Below are 26,676 nucleotides of genomic sequence, written 5' to 3' on the forward strand. Positions count from 1 at the left end.
ACCAGGACTTCCATGTCTCCAATCACAGCTATGGCGGGACAACCAATGCGGACACCAGGCCCAAAACTCACCCAGGCCAAGGAAAAGATTACTGCCCCCCTGTTACTGCAAACTCTATTGCTAAATGAGCAGTGGGTGAATTCTAGAAGTAGAAATATTATTTACTACAGCTAGATTACATCCTCCTTTCCCCGCTGGGTTCTAGGTCCAGGGTCAAGGCAAAGAGGCTAATGAGTGGCCAACTAGATATATAAATGCATCCAATTCTCCACCAAAGAGGTCCAGTTTATAAATTGTCTCTGGTGGATTTGCCACAGAAAAGCCACATCTCCATGGCTGCCTCCTATATCGGAGCAGTAACTCGTAAAGCTGCCTAGTACAGAGTGTTTGGACCGCTGTGTAGATTTAGTAGCAAGACTGGAGGTTCTGCAAGCCAAGATTAAAGCACAGAACCTACATTTGGCAGTAACATTGTACTTAACTCAAGGGCATGGAATTTCTAATCCTTTCAAAAGGAACCAAATAAAAATCTGCCTGCTCCCAAAGAACTGCAGAAAACTGCCAGAAAAAGTGAAAGAGAGAAACGTTACCAATAAAATTGTAAAGTTTTCCAACACGCTGTTCATCATATATTTTTCTGGTAAATGCTTGAGCTTGTGGATGAAATTGATCATATATTCACACATTGGAGAGCGGTTTATTCTAAACACAAACCGGCCATTCTCAAACCGTGCGTATTCAGTCTAAGGACAAAAGGCAAAAGAGAACAGAATGGAACTATCAATGAATGAAAAGCTCTTTTTTATTTTTAAATGTCAGCCACTGTATAAAATAAAGACATCTTAGGATATTAAAATCAAAATTTATTTCAACTAAATTAAACATACCATGTAGCTAAAATATCGGTTTCTCATAAAAGGAACATGAGGAAATAATGTATTGCTTATAAAATAACCTTAAATGCTGCCTTGATATTGTGGCTCTGATATAAACTAGGGCTTGAAGGAACAATTAAAATCCATATTACAGGGGCTTTCCTGTTTTCTCTGTTGAGATGGGAAATGTTTTGAATGTACTATTAATATTCTCTATTCAATGTGTTGAGCATTCTCAGGCTCACAGAATAAATCTCACATGGAACTCTTTTTGGTACTTTGCAACTCCAGGAACTTTTGGTCAGGGCCACCACTTAATTCAAGTTTTGTGTGCATGTGTGCACTGATTCTTTAAGGATCATTTGTGAGCAGGAACAGAAGAACGGTGGATCTTTCCAACTGAAATGTAACCCCTGCACTAAAATCCCACTACAGGGAAACATGTGTGCACATGCATGTATGCATGTATACACATACATACATGCACAATGTAAACGTATAATAGAGGGTGCTGCTGCACGGTATGCAGGATGCCCTTCAGAATATCAGAGCTACCACAGACATTCATGGCTTTGCATGTGCCCTCCTAGAGGAGTCCCCTCTTCCAAATGGATAAGCAAATCAAAACTGGGTTGTAAGGAGTCTATTCTATTCAGCCCATAGTACAAAATTATGTAGAGATCCACCAGGATCCTGCATTAGTATTAACTGCAAACCAGGGGTAGCCTATGCAGAGTTCTCCAGAGCTTGTTGGTTTACAACTCCCATCATTCAGCCCCAGGCGGCATGGCCAATGCTCTGGGATGAGGAGAGACGTAGTGCGACAACATCTGGGTGTCCCCCAAATTGGCTTACTCTGCTGTAAGCTCAGTGAGTTAAACCAAGGACAGCTTGGAGGAAAAAAACACTTCTAGAGAAAACAGTGACCTGGCAGCAATCAGGCAAGCAGCAAGTTTGAAAATCATACCTCTACTTTTTCTACCACTTGCTTCCCGAACGAGCAGACTTTGGTGGAACAGGTGATTGTCATGTTTTCTGAGCTCTCATACTGACTAGTTACACCATAGAATGCTCCTGTATCATCTTGGATGTTGCAGTTTAAGTCCGCCTGCAGGAAAAACAACAACAGATGCTTCCTCAGCTACCGACATTATTGCAAAAAAAGAGAAAGTATTTATTATGAATGTCATTTGAAATAAAAATTGATCTGTTTTAGCAATCCCCATCAAAAGCAGACTTAAGAGCACAAAAGAGCAAATTGCATTGATATTTCCTGCAGCTGCAAAAGAGTTGCCAGCAGATTTTGCACAGCAGCTTTGCAAGATGGGACTGGGATGCAGATAACACACCTGCAGCCCCAGGCAAATTTCAAGGGAGTGCCCTGAAACAATTCTCATTGCCAAGGACAACAGCTGCGCTATTTCTCTTAGGCTTGGGTTCTGCGCTTCCAAATCGTAAAAGCTTTTGACAGCCCAAGTACTAACCCAAGGAATTAAAAATATAAAGATACAGCAGTTCCATGGAAAGAATAAAGATTTCTCGGCTTAGACCCTGAAGATCAGACTGGAATTGGATTTGGATAGCTAACCCAGCCACATAGTCAAATAACCGAGGTCCATAAAAAAACCCCCACCACTACAACCCGAAACGATTAGCGACATATATTCTCCAGCCCCATATTTGGCTGGAAATATGCTCTTCAAGTGAAGGATGAATGCTTCTGTAATGCATGTCTGAATGGTGCCTTTGCATACTGAGACTAAAAAGCAGATGCAAAAAATATTCTCTGTGCCTAAAATTTGCAGCAGAAGGAGCGGCTCCACCTCCATCATCCAGCCCTGTCACTGAGATCCAGCGCTGAGTGCCTTCCGGCCGTTTTCTCACTGCAAGAAGTGACGCTATAGGAAACCAGGCAGAGGGCCTTCTTAGTAGTGGTGCCCTCCTTGTTGAGCACCCTCCCATCAGATGTCAAGGAGATGAGTAACTATATAACCTTTAGAAGACATCTGAAGGCTGTATAGGGAACCTTTTAAGGTTTAAGGTTTTATCATGTTTTTATATATGTTAGAAGCCGCCCAGAAAGGCTGGGGCAACCTAGTCAGATGGGCGGGGTACGAATAATAAATTGTTATAAATTATTATTATTACTGACTGTTGATTACAGTATATAATGCATTCATCTATCAATATACTATAACTGGTCGGCATGGAGCGCTGCAAGTTTTGCATATCAAGACCCTCAACTATTGGACACGATGCATCAAAAAGAACCCCACAACATGCCCCCAAACTGAGCTGGCTGCAGACAAGAAAAACACTCCACATGGGTAAGTGTTCTTGGTCTTTGGGGAAACGAGGAGGCAGCCTGCATGTGTCACAATAGTCTTGCCTAAATAGAGTCTTCAAAACAACAGAAAAGCAGCAAATGCAGAAAGATTACAAAGCCCTTTTCCACAAAAAGAGGGGGTTTCCCAAGGGAGCAGCATAATTAAAACACAAATATTCAGTAGTTAAAATTGAACACGGAGAGGTCACTTGTTAAACAGCACAGAGGCTTCAATTACAGTGGAAACGCTGTGAGGCGTCAGTCATATGAGCGTATTAGACTTCCCCTCCTTCTCAATGAGCAGGGCTCAAAGAGCAGAGATTCCAAATTGTGAAGCAATTCACACACACACAACTGCATCATCTGGATCTTTGGCACACTTTGCTGCCAGTTGTGTGCTGCAGCTTTGGAAACGCTTCCAGGTCTGCCACATGGCTGGGCTTTTGATGACCAGGCCAAGCTACTCTACTTCCCAGCTGCTCTCTGACTCATTCAGGGGAACCAGCACACTTGAACCAAGTTGCAGGCGGGCGGGCAATGGCTTGTGAAGAGCTTTGCACGAGTGCCATAAAGCTCGCCGTGCAGCAACGGTCCTCTCTGAGGCAACAGAGGGGGCGAAAGCAGCAGGAGTGGCTTCTTCCATCTCAGTTTTGTTTCAAATGTCTCTGAAATGCTGGCTAAAGACGGTCAGTCCAAACAGCTGACCTCATCTCTCTACGGCAACTCGCTTGCCAAGTCTCATTCCGTTATGCAATAAAAATCACATCTAAGGAGGGGGGGGGAACACACATTACAATAGCTTTTTTGTGAATGAAGGAGACAAAGAATCAACATGCCTCTAAAGACGGCAGCAGACACACATGAGGGACGTGGGAGGAGACCATGTGGCTGAGCTCTTTCTGAACACTAACCACACTGAATTCATTATTTGTTAACAGTGCCTGACAAAGGAACAGCATTATATTTTTCAGGTCACAGCTATTTTACATGATAAGAATAGGAACAAACCTAACCATCCAACTCATGTTACTTTGCCACTAATTATGGCATATATTTACATCTATAAAATGAGAGAGATTTTTGGACATGATTTAATGCCCTTTTATTGTGCAGATTCCTTTATTTCCATTCCACATTTGAATTTCAAAAATGCTTTGGACTTCAAAGCATCTTTTTTTTTTTAAAAAAAAAAGTGCACTAATTACAATACACATTATTTTCTAGAACTGCTTGTTTGCATTGCAGATTTCTAAAATGATAGGTATTCATTAAAATGCACTTATTAATATCACCCACACTTCTTAGAATGAGAGTTTTGCTCTCCATTTTGCAATGGTGTTCAGACACACAAATAGGTTTTCATTACAAGGCAATATTGCAATCGTCTAATATTGCAACAGCACAATTCTAAACATGTTTATTCAGAAAACAAGGCTCATTGTCTTCATTGGGACTTATTCACGGGTTGACATGCGAATGCGTTTATAAAAGTACCGTAATCAATCCTTTCAAAAGGAGATTATGCACTGAACTGAGCCAGCTCAGAGCATGCACTTATAAAATATCTCAATCTTTCATTCCACCTGATATGAAATCATCCTTAATATCTCATGCTAACAGGTTTAGTTAGAAAACTGTGCCAAGATACTGCACAAATAAATAGTACACAAAATATGAGAATGTATAGTTAACGATACATTTGTTGATATAAACATTGAGCCTGGCACAAGATGGATGGGGCCAAAGCTGGGAAATACTCTGTAGTAGGGTTCAGATGTACGCATCTCAGCTTAAAAGGCCAAGATATAAACAAGACTTCTGCCCACGGGGTCACAACTATGAAAGGACACCTCATCAAAAAAATGGTATGGTAGATGGAGACATGCCTATTCAACACTTGCAGCAAACTGTGTACATGATTACACCACAGAGCTACAGGATTATAGCCACCTTCTCCAGCTGCTTCCTTGAGTGTGATGTAATATATAAATAGGGCAAATGTATGTCTATGTGTCCAATCCTTTCCTTCAAATCTGGAGTGAGAGGCAAGTGGTTGCTCGTATCAGAGTTTTGGGCTGTCAGAGAAAATGGGAGCAGAAGTTTTCTGATGTTCATTTATTCATTTCATCTCCAGGCCATAAATCAACCCAGTGAATACAACTGCTATTCGCTGTTGCCTTCTTACCGAAAACTACATTTAATTGATTACATGTCCCCACCCCAATTTGCATTGAATTTCCTTTACATTGAAATGAATGGGCTGGAACAAGGTACTGTGATGTAATTTACGTAAATTATGTAAGTTCCACCATGGCAGACGGTGAGAAGGACAACAGGTTTTGGTGGAAGTTGAACTGCAGCAGAACAGGAGCACTGCTGCATGGAACCAATATAGGGAAGAAGGGAAAACTTGCATATTTTTCTGGGTTACAAACTTTACTACATGTTGCAGTTAGCTTTGCCTCTTCAGATCTCGGAAGGCTCACTCTCTACCAGCAAGGAACATTGGAGAGGCTTGAAGCACTTGGTGGCAGCTAATATTCCCTGCTTTCTACTCTCAACCACTGGGAAAAATTAGGAGGGAGAGAACCGCTGGAAAAAGCCCAGATAGCAGTTCCTCCACCCCTGTAATTATGACTCAGCACAGAGAAAGGCACAAGTTGAAGAAGAATTTAAAGCCCCTTCACCTTAGGGGCTATAGGAAGGGACCCTTCATAGTTCTAAACAGCAAGAATGGGGTTCCTTTTCACATGGTAATTATAGCATATGGAATGGCTCTAGGATGTTAATGCAAATGCATACCACGGGAGAAGAGTCTGGGCAGATCTAAACTGTGTCGTTTCACCATACCTTCAAGGTCCTAACTTGCTGCATGTGTCAACAGTCCTTTTACGACCATCCATTATCTGTTTGTGGATCAAGCATTCTTTGGTGGGAGCTCTCAAAAATCTCACATCAGGCAAATGTATATTAATGAGGCTTTTTTAAAAAAAGTTTCACATTCCCCTCTTAGAAATGTTATCTTCCAGGGCAGTAGGGCACACAGTATGCAGCCTACCTACATGCAGGGTTTGAGGCAGCCCTCAGTTTGACTTTACAAAAAGCGCTGGCTACACAACAGTCATTAACAGCAGCATTTTTGTGACATCAGGGATTCTTACATGCAGGGATGTCTTGATGGTGCAGTCAGCATTGCTAACCTGTTCCACTAGATGGCAGGTGACAGTTTGCAGATTGTTTCACTACCAGTTGTAGAGTGAGCATAATGTCGACAAGCAGTAAAGGAAGCTTGCTCTTGGTAAACTGGATCAGTTTTAAAAATGTTGTGCTAACATGCTAAAATTAGCTGTAAATTACTCATGCCTTTGCAGGGCTGGCAAGATTGAAAACCTGTCACGCTACAGTTCTGAATAAATATTCTGCCTTGGTTTTTGAATAAGATTTTGGCATTACTTAAAAAGACAAACTAGATTACTCAGTGCCTGATCGGAACCATGACACTACTACGACAACGGTTATCTGTTTTGCTGTAAGAACTGTCAGGATTGAAAATAAATTTATTAAATCAAGCGGCTGTTCAAAATTAGTGGCGGCACTGAATACTTCAAATAGTTTTGATTGTGATGACTGGTTAAAGTACAGAGACACTGGATTTGTATAATACTATTTTGACATACTGCTGAACTGTTTTATTGAAGCAATGTTAAGTTTTAACTTTGTTTTCACTTTACTTTTATTCTACTGTACTGGGTTCACCACCTGAGGTTCCTATGAGATGAAGGTTGATCAAAACGTATAAATGAATGGGAGATTAGGTTTGTAAATCTGGTGGGATAACTGCTGACCTTTGCCATTATTGAAATTGTATTTGGTAAGAAATAGCTTTAAGACAACCCCGACTGGCTGAGATCAAAGGCAGTTCTTTGTAGCCATCATGGGCTAATAACCATAGATGGACTAAACCTCCCTGCCTTTGTCTAATTTTCTTTTACAGACATTTTAGTTAGGGCCCTTCAGCACATATTGGGGCAGAAAAATACATTAATTTTATGCTGTGTGAATATCTTTTTCCCTTTGTCTGTTCTGAATCAAATGCTGTCAATTATATTGGATGACCCAAAGTTCTAGCGTTTTGAGAGAAAAGTGTCCCTCCACCCACTTTTCCTACACCAGCCAAGAAAGTACATTAGAACATAAGAAGAGCATGGCTGGATCAGGCCCATCTAGTCCAGCATCCTGTTCTCACAGTGGCCATCCAGATGCCTATAGGAAACTAGCAAGCAGGACCTGAACACCACAGCACCTGCCCCCCCTTCTGCGGTCTCTAGAAAATGGTATTCAGAAGCATGCTGCCTTCAAGAACAGATGTAGAACATAGTCATTAAGGTTAGCAGCCACTGATAGCCCTGCCCTCCATGAATTTGCATAAAGGTAAAGGGACCCCTGACCATTAGGTCCAGTCATGACTGACTCTGGGGTTGCGGCGCTCATCTCGCTTTATTGGCCGAGGGAGCCGGCGTACAGCTTCCGGGTCATGTGGCCAGCATGACTAAGCCACTTCTGGCGAACCAGAGCAGCGCACGGAAACGCCATTTACCTTCCCCCTGGAGCAGTACCTATTTATCTACTTGCACTTTGACGTGCTTTTGAACTGCTAGGTTGGCAGGAGCAGGGACCGAGCGACGGGAGCTCACCCCGCTAAGGGGATTCGAACCACCGACCTTCTGATCAGCAAGTCCTAGGCTCTGTGGTTTAACCCACAGCGCCACCCGCGTTCTCTTTTAAAATCATCCAAGGCTATCACTGCCTCCTGAATTCCATAGTTTAACTATGTGCTTTCTTTTGTGTCTCTGTCATCTTTCAATATTCAGCTTCGTAGGATGTCTCCAAGTTCTAGTGAAGGCATAGGCAAACTCCACCCTCCAGATGTTTTGGGACTACAGCTCCCATCATCCCTAGCTAACAGGACCATTGGTCAGGGATGATGGGAGTTGTAGTCCCAAAACATCTGGAGGGCTGAGTTTGCCTATACGTGTTCTAGTGCGATGAGAGATGAAGGGGAATTTTCTCTATCCGCCTTCTTCATACCATGAGAAAGATAATAGAACATTTAGGAAAACAGCAACAGCAGAATATTTTGAATATCTCACCCAAAATTTTACGAGGAAGAAGGCATTCTGAGGTCCTTTTCCAAACAGTTCCTTCAAGCCGCCCTTCTTTTCAGGGAATTTGTCATAAATCTGGCGAATGTCTACCGATTCCAGCAATGGATCGCTGTAAGAATGGTTGGCATGCCCAATGTGCACAAAGAGGTGTTTGTTATACTGTGGAAGTAAAGAAATAAAAAGCATTATTACTGATGTCATAAGAACTTTGCATTTCTAATGCAAATAACATATCTTTGCATTTGTCGGGGTTTTATGCTTTTTCTGTTTGCACAATACCTAGAGGATTTATTTATTATTCCATGTAATAAATAAATGTGCATGCTAAAATCAGAAGGAAAACAGGAAAATAGGTGATTCGGTGTCCTGAAATGGAATGCAGTGCAAACAATCAGTCATGAAACTTGGTGTGAGGGAATCCGCCTATGCCTGTTCTAAATCTCGGGTTTCTGTGCAGAAAAATGAGGATTAAAAACAGAATGGATGAACTACAGGTGACCAGCAGAAGTGGCACAGGCTTTAGGAGCCACCTCTGGACTGAGACAGCAGAGTCTGACTTCTGCCTGCCTCACCAGCTTGGTAGGCTGGAGGCAAAGTCACGGCACAGCTGAAAGGAAGCACAGCAGGAAGATTTTTCACAAACTTGCTTTGAAGGTGATGAAGTTAAGTCTGATTTCTGTACAACAGATGCTAAGAAAAACAGGAGGTAGACAACAGTTTGCAGTTTTTAATTGGATATAAAACTGAAATGCCTGGACACTGATTTGTGAAGTCCCTCTTCAAAAGCCTGCATTTATCTATACAGTGGTACCTCTGGTTGGGACGCAGGTGGTGCTGTGGGTTAAAGCCTCAGCGCCTAGGACTTGCCGATTGAAAGGTCGGCGGTTCGAATCCCTGCGGCGGGGTGCGCTCCCGCTGCTCGGTCCCAGCGCCTGCCAACCTAGCAGTTCGAAAGCACCTCCGGGTGCAAGTAGATAAATAGGGACCGCTTACCAGCGGGAAGGTAAACGGCGTTTCCGTGTGCGGCTCTGGCTCGCCAGAGCAGCGATGTCACGCTGGCCACGTGACCCGGAGGTGTCTTCGGACAGCGCTGGCCCCTGGCCTCTTAAGTGAGATGGGCGCACAACCCCAGAGTCTGTCAAGACTGGCCCGTACGGGCAGGGGTACCTTTACCTTTACCTTTTACCTCTGGTTACGTACTTAATTCGTTCCGGAGGTCCGTTCTTAACCTGAAACTGTTCTTAACCTGAAGCACCACTTTAGCTAATGGGGCCTCCTGCTGCCGCTGTGCTGCCGGAGCACAATTTCTGTTCTCATCCTGAAGCAAAGTTCTTAATCTGAGGTACTATTTCTGGGTTAGCGGAGTCTGTAACCTGAAGCGTATGTAATCTGAAGCGTATGTAACCCGAGGTACCACTGTATTCTATCTTTCTTTCATGGCGCACAAGGCAACACACATGGAGGTTTGACCAGTTTAGTTTTCATTATGTCATGTGCCCCCAGACTAGGTCATGGGACCCTCGCTACGTAAAGAATTGTTCTATTGACTTGACAAGCTTTATTTGTCTTTAGCTGTATGAGTATAGATGGATATTAAATATAGTTGACAGGATAGAAAGTTTGTAAATTATTAGATCAACCCTTTTCGTGACAGTGGCATTGAGGTTCTAGGCTGCATCTCTGTTTTGCAGAGAATTTAAGGGGGGGTGGAGGCTCTTATATTTTGGACTTGTTGCTCATTTGTCAAAAAGCATGGCCACTGGTGAGATAAATAATAAGTAGCTGATTAGGTCTTATTGTCCCTAATGAAGGGATCATCAATGGTGGCACCTGCGGAGGCCTTCCCTAGTTGCTGAATTTAGGCTTGAAAACAGAATTAAGTTGTAACCAATAGAATATTTCTGTGCAACATCTGAATCCGAAGAGGGCTTGCAAGCCCTGAACTGGTGGCCTGGGCTTGATGGTGAGCTGGATGAGAGCTGATAAACTGACTCTGAATCCTGGCCATCATGGCACTGTGGGTGGGTGATTCCAGAGTCTGGATAATCGGTCAACTGCCTGCTTTGGAAGGGCCAGATTCATAGTCTAGAGTGCTCCTGGATCCATCTGTTGCTAGAGGCCATGGGGACCTCAGTGGCCAAGAGTGCTTTTTACGAACCATGGTCGGCAGAACAGTTGTGGCGCTGCTCTAGAAGATGAAGCTGGTGCAGAATGCAGCTGCTCAACTGCTGACTGGGATGGAATACCACCATCATATTGCTGAAAGAACTTGCCTGGCTACTAGTTAGCTGTCAAACTAAGTTCAATATGCTGGTATTGGCATACAAAGAGCTATACAGCTTGTGATCTGAATACCTAAAATATAGCCTCATCCCCTACATACACAACTGATCACTGACCCTGCCCCAGTAATGGGCACACATAGGCACCTGCCCCGGGCGGCATAGATACACGCTCCACTGCTGATTCATTCTGCACAGTGTCTTTCATGTGGTGGCACCTACCCAATGAAACCTCCTCCAATTATATATTAGGTAAGACCTTCCCTATTGTCTTTTTGAAACCTGCTGAAGGTGTTTCTCTTTCAGCAAACCAAATGGAGATCTTTATCCCAACTGAAAACTGCATTGGCTCTGAATTGGTTTTATGTCCATGCTGCTGCTGTTTTTTAAATGGTTCTTAACACACACACACACACACACACACACACACACACACAGTTGAATACATTATTTTTTATTATATTCATACATGAAATACACAGTAATAAGTTGTGCTTGACTGTGGCTTGTGTGTGTTGTCTACAACAGTTTCTTTGCTTTGCAAAAACACCCATAGGCGACCCAATGTCTTGCTTGTGGACTTCCCATAGGCATCTGGTTGAGCACTGAAGGAACAGAATGCTGAACAAGATGGTCCTTTGGTCTGATCCAACAGGGCCCTTGTTACATCCTTAGGAATCTGTCTACCAGTTAACTACTTAAAATAATCTCACATGATAAAAGGTAGAGTAAAACAGAGAAAACATATTAATCTGTACCTGCAGCCAGCATTGTCATATTTTAGTAGCTTCCCTTCCAAGTCAGGATTTAACACTATATCAGATCTAAATTCAATTCGTTCAATTATGAGCTAGTCCCACAGCTTTTCAATCAATTAGGAATATTTTTGTCCAAACTCCTCTTTCATAATAACCTGAATTATGTTACCTCCAAATACAAGTGGAAAACCTATCCAGTCTTTGCTTACAGACCAGAGGGGTAGCATCAGCCAAAAAGGGTGTTTCTTCTTTAAATAGTAGAGTTCATAAACAAATGAATGGAGGGAGTGAATGCATGAATGAGCAAACACATGAATGAATGAATAAATGAATGAATGCTTATGAGTAAAAGCTTTTGAAAGGGCAGGCTTAACTTGCATACCGATCAGTTACACAAGAATTACAGTAATTATCGTCCTATTCTGTAACAATAAGTAATTACCATACAGCATCTGCACAATTGCTAGCTTTACCATCTTGCTTGAGATGCCAACTACAAAAGCAACAAGCTTGTTATCCTCTTTAAAACTCACGTCTAAAACTATGTATGTAAAAGTTTTTATGTATACACCAAACTGTACCTCTGTAACACCGCAATTTAAATTAGGAGGAGCTTCAAATCGCTCTCCTAAAACCATCTATATTGAAATAGCTGTACTTCTGGACTGGACTTCTTCTCAACAATACCTTAGACCTCTGAAGTTAAGAATATGGGAAATGGTAAAATGTTGCACCATCTAAGGACCTCAAGCCGGTCAGAAGTTGGAACAATCACAAATTAGGGATATATTGCCTAAATAATTCTTACAGCTTCCTTCTGAAAATCACCTTGATTTCTAGGAGCTTTTCCTTTTGACTTGTCATTGCAGAATATTCTCTAGGAATAAGGTGGTAACAACATTTATGCAATGGTAACAACATTTATGCAATGCTTTAGAGTGTACAAAGTATTTCACACGCATTATCACAGCAGAAGCTGCAACCTTCCAACAGTTCAGGGCTGCCACAGAGATTGCAATGTCAGCGCATTGTGATTGCAAACTGACATCATTCGTGTGTGTGACACAAGCACATCCTAGGACATGCATGCGCAGCCACCATGGAACTTGGGAGAGACCAGCCCTTTCATTAGAAATATTGGGGGGTGCTATCCTCCCCAAGGTACCTATGCAACAGTTTGACTTCACCCCCAAAGGCGCACTCCTCCATTGCCTCTGAAACAGACAGATGTTAACCAACCAACATTATCGCAGGAATCTTCCCTGCAATCCTGTGAAGTAGGTCTGTCTTATTTACTACATTTATATCTTACTTTCCTTCCGTGAAACTTAAGACAGCATACATAGGATGAGCTTAGCTTCAAAACAAGATTGCTGCATTCTGTATCTTCAGCCATAATGAATCTGATCCCTGTATTGTATATAGTTTGCTGAGAATGACAAGATACATACATGTGATATATAAACCCAGTCCATCCTGGCTCATAGTGTATGCTCTTAGCAACCTCACCAACTCGGAATGTACTTCCCTTCTGCTTTATTTAGTAAGTTTTTCTATGAAGGTCAATTCAGGGAGTGGGAGAAAAGTTCTCAAAAACTCATGTTTCATTTTTGTGGGCACAGAATTCCTTATACACAGTGCAGACCTACACATGAGTCCTGCAAGTCCTGCATATAGAGTTTAGTGGGGCAATGGAGAAAAAGACTGAAAGTCACAATATGATTGTGTTGTTAAACTTCTGACTTAGAAACCTAAGAGACACATTGCAAAAGACAGTGTTCTTTTCAAATCCAAAGCAAAGTTAAAGGCAGCTGTGGAGCTACTACAGTTGTTTGCTGATCTTGCCAAAAGTACCAGATGCTGCTGCAGCAACAGCAAAAATTTCAACATGTTTCAGAGGGACAGATGGTATGGCATCATCTCACAATATTCGAAGGACATAAATGTTTATTTTGACATTGCATGTGTGATTATTTGCTCCTTATGTTACTGTAATTCCTACACTAAACAGAATGATGACTAATCCCTTCAGTCACGGCATGTTTCTAATGAACGACAATGACAATGTAGTAGGCATTAAATGAATAGACTTTTTTCCAAAAAAAGAAGAACTCATGTTGGTTTAGAGACAACTGTACACCACTTATGAGATCACTCACACTTAAAAGAACACAGTCTTAATCTCCTCCACACCCTGGAGAAGAGGAGCACGCAGGCTCTGAATGGGCAAAGAAGCAGAAATAAGCAGAAATAAGGGAGCAGACTTCTCAACTTGCATGCTGATCAGTGACAGATGGCGAGTGAGGGTCAAAGCCCTTCACAAAAGGCTGTGTCATAAAGGGGCAACTGAGGGGAGAGGAAAAGCCAGTCCAGGCTACGCCTTTCCACCCTGTCCATCCCATTCTGACTGCTGCAGACCCCACTTCTGGCCTCTCTTCCTCCTCTCGATGCAGTGAAAAGCTAAGGACCATTTCTCTTACTTCCGACAGAGAACATGGCACATGGGTGGCTGAACGCCACAGCCAGACAAGTGGAGGATCTCTTCAGTGTGGTGGGCTGCAGCCTGGAGCATTGATGTACACTCGGGGTGGGGCATGACTCCCTTCTTCCTCACTTTTCCAGGATTGCACTTGAAAGCTTCAGTAACAATACCTCGTACAACTCAGTTTTCAGTAGAAGCTCAGAAAATACAACAAATACCTTTCATTTACATCATTATCCTTTCTGCGTCTTATATGCTAGGTTTGTAGAAGGTCATGTTTAAGGAGAAAATTGCCCACCCCAGTACTTAAGGGTTCAGGACTGAGATTCCTTTAACATTTTGATGTTATGGCCCTTGTGCTTGTTTTTAAGAAAGAAGTTTAAGAAAGAACTTGAGAACATACATTCACGGACTGTTTCACCCGTACTATCTAAAGTAACCTCTGTAGCTTTGAGATGGCTGCCTCTTACTGAACTCTCTCGTATTTGAAGAATGCTGCCTGTAAGGCCATGAAAAATGGCTCTTGTCAAATAATACCAGGAGAAAAAGAAATTATAATCCATTTAGGAATTCAAAGGAACCAAGACAAATTGCTGGTGTCAGGGGATGCTAACATACAAGCTGTGGCAAAACAAAGACAAATCACCTACATTTGTTTTACTTGCTAACATACAATTAAGCATATCATAATAATGTGTTTTATTTAAAACTGCCATCCCATTCAAAACGCAACAAGCAGGGTGGAAAACTTCAAACAGTGCAAGTGTTTCATTATATATATGTTGAAGGATCCTGATGTGCTTCAGTTTGAACCCTCTTGTGCATGGAAAGTCAATAAAAACATCAACAAGAACTACCCTGTCACCACAACATAATGCTAAGAAACCTTATGACAAAATGTAAGGTACAGTACGTTTGCTGTTCCAATTGTATTTCAACTGCATTTTATTGCTAGTCCAAATGCATTTCAGAGATTCTGTGTGCCTCTGAAAGGGCAAATGCAGCCACGGAGAGCAATTGGGATGGAGGCTGTGGTGCAGAGGGAGTTTTAACCCTTTCTTTCCATGCTGTTAATCCAATTCCAGACATACATACAAGCCCACTGGAATTGGGAGAGGGATTCAGACTGAGAAAAAGCTGCAGGGAAGAGAGTTAAAAGCACCACTCCGATAAGGCCATAGACCCAGTCCAGATTATTCCCTGCCTCCATTTTCCAAAAAGAAGAGTCTGGTGATCAGATTGCGGTTTTCCTGCCACCTTCTACCGTTTGGTTTTAGGAGACAGTAGAAGGCCCAAACTAGTAGGACCATGTGCTGTCTATTGTGACCTGTCCTTCTGGTAAGCCACAGCAATGCCAGGGACTGGATGCCATGTCAGTACCACTGCCCTCACTGATCATTACGGCTCTTAGGACTGCACATAACATTTTCCTCTTTAGAAAATGAAAATATGGAAACAAGGTCTTCTAACGACCTGCTGAAGCAGAACCAGCAGAGGGAGCTAAAACTGCAAACTTTATTCATGGTGCAATCTTGTACACGCTTACTCAGAAGTAGGTCGCACTGAGTTCCAAGGGACTTGTTCCCACATCAGTGTCCACATCAGATTGCTGCCTTTATTCCAAAGTAGTAGCTACTTTATCAAACGCATCTTAGCAACAATGGAAAATCCACACCAACCTTATGCTCCCTAATCTTAAAGCAGGTTAACATTAGCAAAGGGCAACCCCGCTTTGCTCTCTCTAAATTTTTGGCTAATGTGGAGAAAGTAATGGCTATAATCCTGATGCTTTGATGAGAAGCCATTAAGTTCACCGTCCCTGTGCGTAACATTATCAGTATTCTCTACAGTGACTGACAGAGCAGTTACAGGACATGAGGCATACACAGCCCTATGTGGGAGATACTAGGAATTGAACCTGATACCTTCAGCATACAAGGCAGATGCTCTGACCCTGAGCCGTGGCTGTGACCAGCAGTTTCCCCATATGGAACAAGGATGCGAATGACCCAGTGGCGTAGCGTGGGTTGTCAGCACCCGGGGCAAGTAATTTGCGCTCCCTAACCTGTGGATTTGCGCCCCCTAACCCGTGGATTTGCGCCCCCTAACCCTAACCCCCAGATGTTGCGCCTGGTGTGGCCAGCCCCCCCTGCACCCCCCACGCTACGCCACTGGAATGACCCATGCCTGCTCGTGTGAGGGGTAGGTAGCTTTTCCAGCTTCATGGATTATGTAAGCACACCATTAGATTTGGCTCAATGACATCATCTCTGGAAATAGAATGGTAGAGTTGGAAGGGACCCCCAGGGTCATCCAGTCCAACCCCCCTGCAATGCAGGAATCTCAACACGCAGTCCCCCACCCAATTTGAAACCATAACAGACCCTGTTTAGCTTTGCAAACATGCTGACAATTTTATTGCTGCACCACTAGGAGGAGGGTAAGTGTGCGGTTTGGTCATGGAGTACCTACACCTCTAAACCAGGTGTGGTGAACCTTTGGCCTTCCAAATGCTACTGAAGTAAAGCTCCCTTCACCCCCATCCCTGGCAATGTTTGCTGGCGCTGATGGGAGTTGTAGTCCAGCAATTGGAGAGCCAGATGTTCGACATAGCTGCTCTAAACCCTCCAGCTGGCATGCAATCTCTTATAAATCTCTTTTCAATGACATGAAAAAGGAAACAAACACTGCTTGCTGTGTTTCTATCCTTGGCCTTGTATTTCAGCTGGTGAACAACGGAGAAACTTCTACTCTGCTTCACAAACCACCCCCACCCTATGTTTTCTTAGTGACTTTTTGGCCATATCACCACAACAGCGGATGGCAAAAACTCAGTAAATTCCACGTTCAAGAGAATGCTGAGACCCGATTAGGATGCGATGATCAGGTAAAACCAAGTCACCTATTTCAGCCAATCAAGTACATCTATACAGCCGGAGAGGCTTGAGCTTTCAGGTGTGAAATGCAAGACCTGAATCAAAAGCCTTTTCAGCACGTAGACAATCAGTGTAAACATCTGTCTCCAAAAGGCTCTGTTTCAATAGTTGTATGTTGTCTTCTAAGGGGAAAGTCATGCCTACATTGAAAGCTAAACTTCATTCAACATGTTGAACAGCAGCATTGAAAAAGCAACCATATTGTGCATCTTAATTTCTGTACTGTTGTGCTATTTTCCGCTCATAGCCTTATTGCTATGAAGAGTACTCTGATGTAAGGTTGCCACAGTATGTCTCTGATCATTATTGTAGGAAAACACTTTATCGATAATGCCTACTTGCAAGGATACATACATTCAATTGTTCCCAGAAAAGAGTTATAGAAAGCATAAGATGAGGCTCCACTCTACAGACTATTGTATTTTGCAAGGTATTTGAAGCAAAGAAAGGTTTCGTTTTCCAGGTTTTTCATAAGTGCATTCACTTTTCATAAAGAAATAAAATCTGCATAAAGCAGCAGGTTTAACATGCCCCCCCCCTGCAAAATGAAACCAAGATGACAATTGACACTGAAAATATTATCACCCTCAGCCTTCTAAGTTCACCGAATCTCTGTGCTATTATAGATATATAGATGATAGATAGATAGATATAGATAGCTGAAGTCTTCTCAATGCCTTAATGCTGATTACAAAAACAAACAACATAAATTCATATACACTATTCCTTGAAAGCAGCTAGAGTATATTCTAGGACTTGTGCGGGGCACCATGAACCATCCCTGTTGATCACACAAACAGAACATGTGATTTAGAAGTTTCCATGGTACAAGCAGATGTTTGCATTGCATTAGTGAAAAGATGTGATACAAAACTGCAAGAGTAAAGAGGCACAACGACTGCTATAAAGGATATTTACGTAATTCAGGGTAATACTTACAGAATCTGGATCTCTTTGTTGTTCAAGAAAAGCTGAAAATTCCACCAATCTGAGTTTAGTTGTTCCAATAGATCGACCTTGCCAAGCAGGAACTGAGGGGGCTGGAGCCGATGCAGGTTCAAACCCTGAAGTATAAATGATCAGCAACGTCTTTGCTAGTTTTAGATTATGATTGCATTGTATTATTTATTATTGTGGATGAAGAAAACTTGATGCCAGCCTATTTTATTATAACTGTTAAAATTCAACTACTTTTAAGCTCGTTCTCAATTGCTTGGAAATGTGGTTATTTTACATTTATAACATTTGTGTTTTACTTGTTGTTAAAATTATATTGATGTTTCCTCCCTCAAATATTACATTCTTCTTTGTAAACAAAAGAAAAGCCTATCCAATATATTGTATTTGATGTATCAGGACTATGCAGTTCCTTCTATAATACCGTATTTACTCGAATCTAATGCTCACTTTTTTTGGCCAAATTACATTGCAAAAATTAAGGTGGGCATTAGATTCGATGGCACATTTACATTCGCCAGCAAATACTTTTTTTGTTTCGTTTCAAGGATCTGAAAATTGAGGTGTGCGTTAAATTTGATGGTGCATTAGACTCAAGTAAATATGGTAATTAGACAACACTTTACAGGAAAACATTAAAATAATCACAGAAACCTCAGTAAAATAAGTATAAATGAAGTAGTCCAAGACTGATGCAACTCTGAAAGATATGCCATTCATTACTGGGAATGTTTGTATACATAAGAGCCAAGGAGACCAATCTTAATGAAGTCAATAATCATTTTAAGATAAAGTCAATCAAATGATTTTATATTCCTTTAGTTTATTGCATATGAGGCCAAAGGGTATGGTTTTAGATTTAGAAAGCACAAAGAAATGTGCCATTTCTTCACAGATGTTCCTACAGTGAGGAATTCTGGAATAGGTAATGCCACTATGGCTCTAAAAGTAGATGTGGGTTAGATGATTTGCATGCATATTCCATCATCTCTGCATAGATAAATATTGAATACACAAACTCACAAATACATTCATCTAAGGTAGATGACCAATGAGACTACCCAACTCCCTTCTGTAGATGTAATTAAAGGCTGCAACCTGTGCCAGGCACTAAATACGGAGTGGGTCCAAAAAAAATCTAAACAAACGGATAAATCTGTAATTGTTACCTGAAATGGGAGTTGCGACAGTTGGCTGTATAGGGTAGGCTTGCTGGACAAATGGCTTTATGCTGAAATAAACCATTGGACAATGAAGTCAGATATTAACTGAAGTATTTAATAACAGTAACAAGAAAGCACATTTTCTATCTAGTAAAGACAACAGTGTAAACCTTCTTTTAGAGCAGTATTTCTTAGTCTGAATTAATGGTCTACAGCAGGCTTCCTCAACCTTGGCCCTCCAGATGTTTTTGGCCTACAACTCCCATGATCCCTAGCTAGCAGGACCAGTGGTCAGGGATAATGGGAACTGTAGTCTCAAAACATCTGGAGGGCCGAGGTTGAGGAAGCCTCATCTAAAGCTAGTCCATCCTGGGACGAGTGTAGTGTAGAAATTAAACAGTTGCAGTCCTGAGGAACAAACACAGATTAAAAATGGAGGAATCCTCTCTCCTTGCTCAGCAACTTCAGATTGGCACCTCAATGTGTATGAGCCAGTGGCCCACCTGAGGGCCACCAAATCCATTCCCTGCCCCCTTTTTTGGCTCCATAGCTGCTTGCCGCTAATATTTTGGTTCATTGGTCAAATCAAGAAATACACAAAGCTGTGCTGGGGAAGTGTGGAAGCCCTTCCTAGTGACTGGCCTTCAGAATGTTTGGGACATGATTCTCTGCCATCACAAAGAGTGTGATTGGAAGTGGTCCTCAGGACTGTGCGCATCCATTTGTTTGTTTAAAGTTTATTAGCCGCTGTTGAGCCAAAGCGCTTGAAGTGGCCAAGAAGAGGCATGTAAATGTACAATGGGAGTACCATATTGGTCCGAATATAAGCCACACTTTCCCTCCAAATTCTGACAGCGAAAAGTTAAAATGTGGTTTATATTTGTGACTTTCCCTTTCCCCCAACAGCTCTGGGGAGGCTTGGGAGCAGCAGGCAGGCTGCGCGCCATTGCGCCACACTGCCGGGCTGCTCTTGGGGAGGCCGTTGGCAAAGTGGCACGGCTTCCCCCCAGGGAGTAACCTCCCAAGCCTCCCTCAAGCTGCCAGAAAAAAGGGGGGAAGGCCGGTGGCAAAGCAGTGCGGCTCTTCCCCCCCTCCCCCGGAAGCAGCCTGGGACTGTCTCTTTTTCTCTTCCCTCCTTCAATTTTAAAAGTGCGGCTTATTTGCGGGTGAGTCTTATATTCGGGCCAATACAGTAATTCATTGTTCTACTGAGGAAAACATTCAGTCAGGGGAAGCATTTCGGCTTGCCAGATGGAACAATCCCCCCTCTCCTCAACCCACACACTGTTCCGGGGGGGGGGGTTTCTTTTACACACACACACACACACACACACACACACACATACCTTTTTTTCCCTGGGGGACAGAGGAAAGAAAGCCCTGTTGTGCAAGTGGAAAGGCTTATGCTGATTGGACTCATTAGTCAAATCCCGCCCACAATATGCACGAATTAGTGCCTGAGCTGAGGCACAGGTCAGCCTTTGCCAACCTGGTGCCCCTCAGATGTTTAGGACTACAACTCCAGTCAGTACAGATGTATAGCACAGTTGTGCTGGCCAGGGCTGATGGGATATGTAGACCAAAACATTTGGAGGACCATAGGATACCAAATGCTGCCCCAGGCTGTGTAAACACCACACATTAAAAGAACCACCAAAGGAACCTGGGAACTGTACATTACCCCTCACAGAATTACAGCTCCCAGTTTTGGGGGAGGCAGCAGGTGAGGGAGAGTGCTTTGAAGGCAGTTTGTACGAAGCCTTGGTTATTTGAATCAAGGAATTTCCTTGACCCTGGGGGTAATAAACTTGATCCAAGATCAAGGATCAATGAAGCATGGGGTTTTCCAGGACCAAACCAGATGTAATATTAAATGGATGCAAGCATTTACCATACCTGACTTTTGTTCTTTATATAGCAGCTGGGGTGGGGAGAGGGGGCAGAAAAGTATCTGGACCATGATATATGAGGGATTAACCTAGCCCCACTCCCCAGGGTTGTGGTCCAAATAGAAACACATCCCTTCCTGAAATCCTAAAATCTGCTCCTAATCTCATTGGATGTAGAGGTGAGGCTAATTTCTGTACAGCTTGAGTATCCCACCACTGACCCTAATTGAAACAGCCTTTGTTTTAATCCTCATTAACGGGCACTGTGGTGACTGGGTAAATGTGCTGGAAAACTAGTATTAAGTATAGAAAGCATTCTGGTCACACAAATTCTTCATCTATTTCCCATGCCACCACTGCCACACTCATTACGTTCTTTAGTCATAGCCTCTGGGATTGAATTCCTCTGGCTAGGTACACATCATTTTTGGATATACACATGCATTCAAATGAACACATACCTACCAATGTGTACTGCAACATATACATACAAACAAGTGAAAACAGTGGTGCTCAGTCTCGTTTTCCATCACTTACTCTTGTGAAGATCCAGGCTGTCCTGTTTGTATCATCCCTGGCCAAAACTGCATGGGAGTAAAAAATAAAATAAAATAAAATATTTTTATTTTAACACACAAAACTTTTTTCAACTGCTCTCTTTCAGGGCACATTTCCTATATATATTTTCCACTAAATAATTTTATAAGGGAAGGGGGAAGTACATTTTATAGAGAAATTAATTGATCCATCCTTCATTTCCTACCAATCATTGTTCTGAAATGTACTTTTTTATTGCAGCCAATTAACTTACTCCAGGTGCTCCAGGAAACGTCGGACGGGGAATTCCTGGCAGGCCCAACTTATTGTGAATCGCTGTTGCAGATACTATTTGAGCTGATGACATAGCGGCCATGTGCTGGAGTGCTTTGTCCTTTGCAGTCTGATCCTTCAACATGACAATTACAGGCATTCATTAATAGACTGGCCACAACAAATCACACCAAGCAAGCACAGCTAGGAAGCACATATGCTAAAATTAATATTTTTTTTTTAAGGCACAGGAAATGTGAAAAATAAAAGCATACCATGCAGGGGGGTGGGAATGTAGCACAAGGGGTAAAATACATTTGGATTTCCTCAGGGTAAAGTTCTCTGCTCCATATTATCATGACTTGGTTTAAGTATGAATACAATTCCCTACTGCAAATCGGTTGGAAGTCAGCTAGAATTTAATCCAGGACTGAACTTTATTCCTCACCCCTCCCCACAAACCAGAACAGAGTCTGAACCATCATTTGAAAGTCTTTGTTGAGCCCAAACAGGAACACAACAGCAGCAACAAAATCAGGTGACTAGTTCATAATAGAGATTTGCCTAAATACACAACAGCCCTGATAGGGGTAATGATCTGAAGGCAGCTGAGGCTACTGTCTTGCTGAAGCTAAGCAGGTTTGGCTCTGGTCACTGCCTGCAGGTGAGACTACCTGGGACTTGCATGTAAGCAGCCGTGGGCCCCATGACAGAAGAAAGGTGGGTTATTAATGTAGGAAACAAATGATGTCACTGATTGCAACCAGATGGGAACCTGAGACCCTGCAACTAACATCTATAAGGATTTTTAGGTATTTCTGGAATCTGCCTGGCTTCTCTTTAACAGCCCTCTCTTCAAGAGCTCGGGAGAAGGAAGCCTGTTGCTTTAAAGGCCACACTTCACTCTAAGAGGCTGGAAGGAGAATAGGAAGGCAGGGCAAGGCAAGGCGTGCACTGCACAATATTTCACACATGCTGTAGTGCTAAGCTACTGCTGGTGCCTATTAAAGTTGTGGAAAACTGAACCAGAGGATTTAATCCAGCCAAAGTTAAATACTTTTAAAGCCTATTGCTTTCAGCAGCAGAGATTTAAACCTGTACTTAAGGCTTCTGTTGAAAGCAAGCTTTCCTTAGGTCTGACTGTACCTTTAAAGGCTCCACACCGACACCTGGTGAAGTAGGAACCCCAGAAATACTTGGGACATACTGGTTTCCATATATGTTACTACATATACTATTTATGATACTAAATGCTAAATAGGTTTATTTTATAACAATGCTCAATCTATAAATGATACTGTTCAAAATCAGTGGTGGGCTTGTTCTAATGCAGTTTTCCAACTTAGGTCTCTGTTTCTGGACTACAACCCCCATCATCCCTAGCTAGCAGGACCAGTGGTCTGGGATTATGGGGACTGTAGTCCAAAAAGAGCTTGAGATCCAAGTTTGGGAAACCTTGGTCTAAAGGTAGCCCTGGTTATCCCCAATCCCAATTATCAGCCATTCCAGGGTCAAGCCAGAACCATGGCCAGGTGCACCATGATTTAGATGTGAGAGGGTGTGATCTGCAGAGCAGGACCCCTGAAGTAGGTGGCTGGAGCTGGGAAGTAGTGGAGTCTAAAGTACAGCAGGCACAGCTCTCATGAGCAAGCAAGGGCAGCTTGCTAAGCTCCTGGCGCTTATGCCGAGTAAAAAACTGAAGAGGGCTCTGAGGCTTGAAAGTATACAGTCCATAGAAGCTCAGGTCCCAGCCCTGAAGTAAATGACCTTTGGGAGTTAACCAGGCAGCAGTTTTATATTTCTCTCTCACCCTATTCCAAAGGCTCATGCTAAGGAAGCTAGACACAACCCAAACACAATGAAGCCCTTGTAGGAAGGTACTCAAATCCTATACAGGCCTGCCATAGTACGTCTAGCCTTAGATTTGAATACTTGGCTGCACAACTGTACAGGGCCTACATGTCACTTGGTGGCTGCTTGTGAATAACAGAACTAAGCGAAGGAAGTCAACTGTGCAAGGAAGGTGCATTTCCCTGGCCTCACTTTCCCTAGCATTTCCCAGCATTCACACACCAAGCTCCCTCACCTCCACCATCACCATATGGGACCACAGTGCAGGGAGGTGGCTCCTGTGGGCGGCTCTCTGTGAAGCGGCCTGTAAGCCCTGGATTTGGGGTCCCATTGGGTAAGAAGATACTGGCAAGGCATGGGAAACCGTACCATGGACCTCCAGGTCTTTCTAGGGAACCATTCCCTTGGTACGAACAAATCTGGCTTCAGCAGAATTCTGTAGCAGCCTTATTTATACATTCCACGCCCCAAGTTCCTCTTGCTTTGAAGGAAAAAATGTTTTGGGCGAAAGCTAAACTTTGGGTATAAGACTGAACGATAAAGGAACACAAGCGCTAAGAGGCAGATTCATTGTTACAAGCAAAATCGCAAGCATGCTAGCCAGGAAAGCATGCCATCCAATATGGTATACGAATCCGCACACATAATTCCCCCCAAAGCCCGTAATGAGAAGTTGAGCAGCTTCTTCATTTCAACAGCTCCTTTAGAAACAGCAGAGGCTAACAGTACAGTTAAAGCTAGCTAAAAGAAAAAAAAAGAAAGAAAAGGGGGGGGGAGCCTGCCAAGCACAGCTGAAGTATGTAACACTTGCTTTACTGAAAAATAATACTTACCATGCTTGTTACCTGGATGCAACAACAAAAAGTTTGTTAAAATGCTTCTGTACAAGTGTAGTTTCTTAGCAAAATATGCTCTAGCACAATTAAAATTGGAAGGTGTTCCTAGTCATTTCGTACACAGAGTTTAACAGTTATTATTAATTTTCACCAAGGAACTGATTCATCAAAAGAAGAAAAGGACTAATTGTATTAATGCCTACCACGCTGATAAAATTAAATGATCAGCTTGGCAGCTCTTAGGTCCCCATTTAAAAAGCTGTGGAAACTGCTGTAATAAAACTATTACAGGTTGCCTATTTTATGCTGGTTTGCTGGGGGTATGGGTGGCAAGGGGAGCAGCTGCTCTCAGAGGTATCTCCCCCCGCCCCCCAAAAAAATCCTGAGCAGAATTCAAGCGGAAACCTGATCAGGTGTTAATGCTTCGAGAAGCGACATTAACACCTGTGGACCCATCTGTAGCCTGCTCTTCCAGAGTCACAGGGGAACTGGCTGAGAGCAATATGGCTGCTGAAGAAACCCGGCTTTTAGCAGCAGCGGGGATGCCGTAGAGTGAGAAATCAACTTATTCAAACAATTATGCCAACTGCTTGACCTATTTTTCGATTCCTGAGGTTTTTGGGTCTTGCATTATTATTCCAAATAGTTAGCAAGGAACTCTTCAGAGTGAAAAATGAAACGAAACTGCCTCTTTCGACCAGATTTATAATGATAAAAGAGGACTCTGCTTTGTTTTCTTGTATCACAGGCAGCACTCGGCGACTGTACATCTGTTAGTGTCATGGCTGGGCCAGTGGCACTCATGCCAAGAATGAAGCTTGAAGCTTCCATTCCGTAACCAGGCAGAGCAAGAGAGGGCCAAGCGCCTGACCAGCCCAGAAGCTTCAGGTTGCCTGCCAATTGGAGGAGCAATGTCACATGTCCATATTCCTTTTTCGTTCCCAAAGAGAGCTTTTGCTGCACAAGCATGGACAGACCCCGAGGGGCTATATAATTCCTTTGTGGATCAATGAAACTGAGGTCAAGTGAAGGATTATATTATTCGAGAAATTTATAACAGCTGTTTTATCATTTCTTTTAATTACATGCCATTGTATTTGCATTCCATTTGGTCAAAATTTAACAAATAGATATGTGCATATACATTTTATATGTATCTGTGTATGTTGGGTGTGAGTAGGGCAGAACAGCTAACATAACTGCAGAATGTACATAAAAAAGTGTGTCCTTTTGGAAAGAAATTTTCTATTCAGTAGAATGAAAAATCGGGGTGGTAAAATTTCTTACTTGTTTGGAGTCTTAAATCATTTCTTGTCTGAGGGAACCCCAGGAAAGGTGTGGTTTGTTTGTTCCAGAATAACTTATGACCCACTATTATCTGGATTAAATGGCTAATTTGTAAAATAAAATATGGTGTATAAAAAAGGCATATTCCAGCATATTACAGGGCATGGTTAGGACTAGGTAGAATTTAGGGTCTCTTCAAATCCTCTGATTTTATTATCAACCCTACATAATGAAAAGGAAGCTTTACCTTCCTCACTCATATGCAGCTATTTCTGATGTAACTCATAACAACTGATTAATCACACATTAAAATGCTACATGACAGTCTGAGCAGCTAGTGAAGAAGACTACATCCAATTAAAACTGGATGGGGAATTTAGGCAGGCAGATTAGTAGTAATTACTGAAACTGGAATTTGGCCAAGATACATGACTTAACACCCGTATTTTCCACCTCTGAGTGCACTGGGATCTTTAATGAACACAAGCGATCAAGACCTTGACTTCCTAAGAAAACGGGTGTGTGTTTCCACTGTCAGTTATGCTGCAGTAAATACGAAATAGCTTAATTGTAGTCACGCAAAATTATGCAGTCACTAGGCAAATGTGGAGCAGAATTTGTTTAGATTAGTTTGCCTTCAAGTGCCATGATTGGCTTCTGGTGCTAGTAATGCTAACATCATTTTCCTGTTGTTTACAGTAAAGTGTTCCTTGGCTGACTCTCATCTAGTATTGATCTTTGAAACCTTGGAACAGGCAAGCATTCCCCCAAGGTGACCCTGAAACAGGCCTTGAATGTTTCTTGCAATACGTTCTTTTCCAAAAAAGGGGCGGGGCTTTATTTGCTTCCGTATTTTGTCATTTTTGATCCATAAATTTAGCAATAGCTAAATTCTTGACTAAACTGAGAGGTAGTTTTCATATTTAGACATACAGGGACCATTGCAATACGGTTCCCCAAGAAAAATGATCGCCGCCCAAGTAATTATCTACACAGCCTTGTTCCCTAAAAAAAGTCCCTCCTACTTCTGGGAGAGAATTTGGAGGGTATCACATGTGA

The 26,676-nt window shown here is 42.5% G+C and overlaps 1 protein-coding gene across 8 annotated transcripts in view; it reads right to left on the reverse strand.

The window, feature by feature from the left end:
• The window catches only part of TEAD1 (TEA domain transcription factor 1), a 177,264-nt gene that overhangs the window by 8,920 nt on the left and 141,668 nt on the right, over nucleotides 1-26,676 (reverse strand). For all 8 annotated transcript variants that reach the window (XM_079966636.1, XM_079966635.1, XM_079966642.1 and 5 more), the window contains 7 exons: nucleotides 21,645-21,779; nucleotides 21,371-21,417; nucleotides 18,951-19,012; nucleotides 17,764-17,888; nucleotides 8,352-8,525; nucleotides 1,843-1,983; nucleotides 591-743 (listed from right to left, as the gene is read on the reverse strand). In XM_079966636.1, the coding sequence (XP_079822762.1) occupies nucleotides 591-743; nucleotides 1,843-1,983; nucleotides 8,352-8,525; nucleotides 17,764-17,888; nucleotides 18,951-19,012; nucleotides 21,371-21,417; nucleotides 21,645-21,779 (837 nt within the window). The remainder of the gene's footprint in view (nucleotides 1-590; nucleotides 744-1,842; nucleotides 1,984-8,351; nucleotides 8,526-17,763; nucleotides 17,889-18,950; nucleotides 19,013-21,370; nucleotides 21,418-21,644; nucleotides 21,780-26,676) is intronic.

This window comes from Podarcis cretensis (assembly GCF_951804945.1).
Source record: "Podarcis cretensis genome assembly, chromosome: 1".
Taxonomy (NCBI): Eukaryota; Metazoa; Chordata; class Lepidosauria; order Squamata; family Lacertidae; genus Podarcis; species Podarcis cretensis.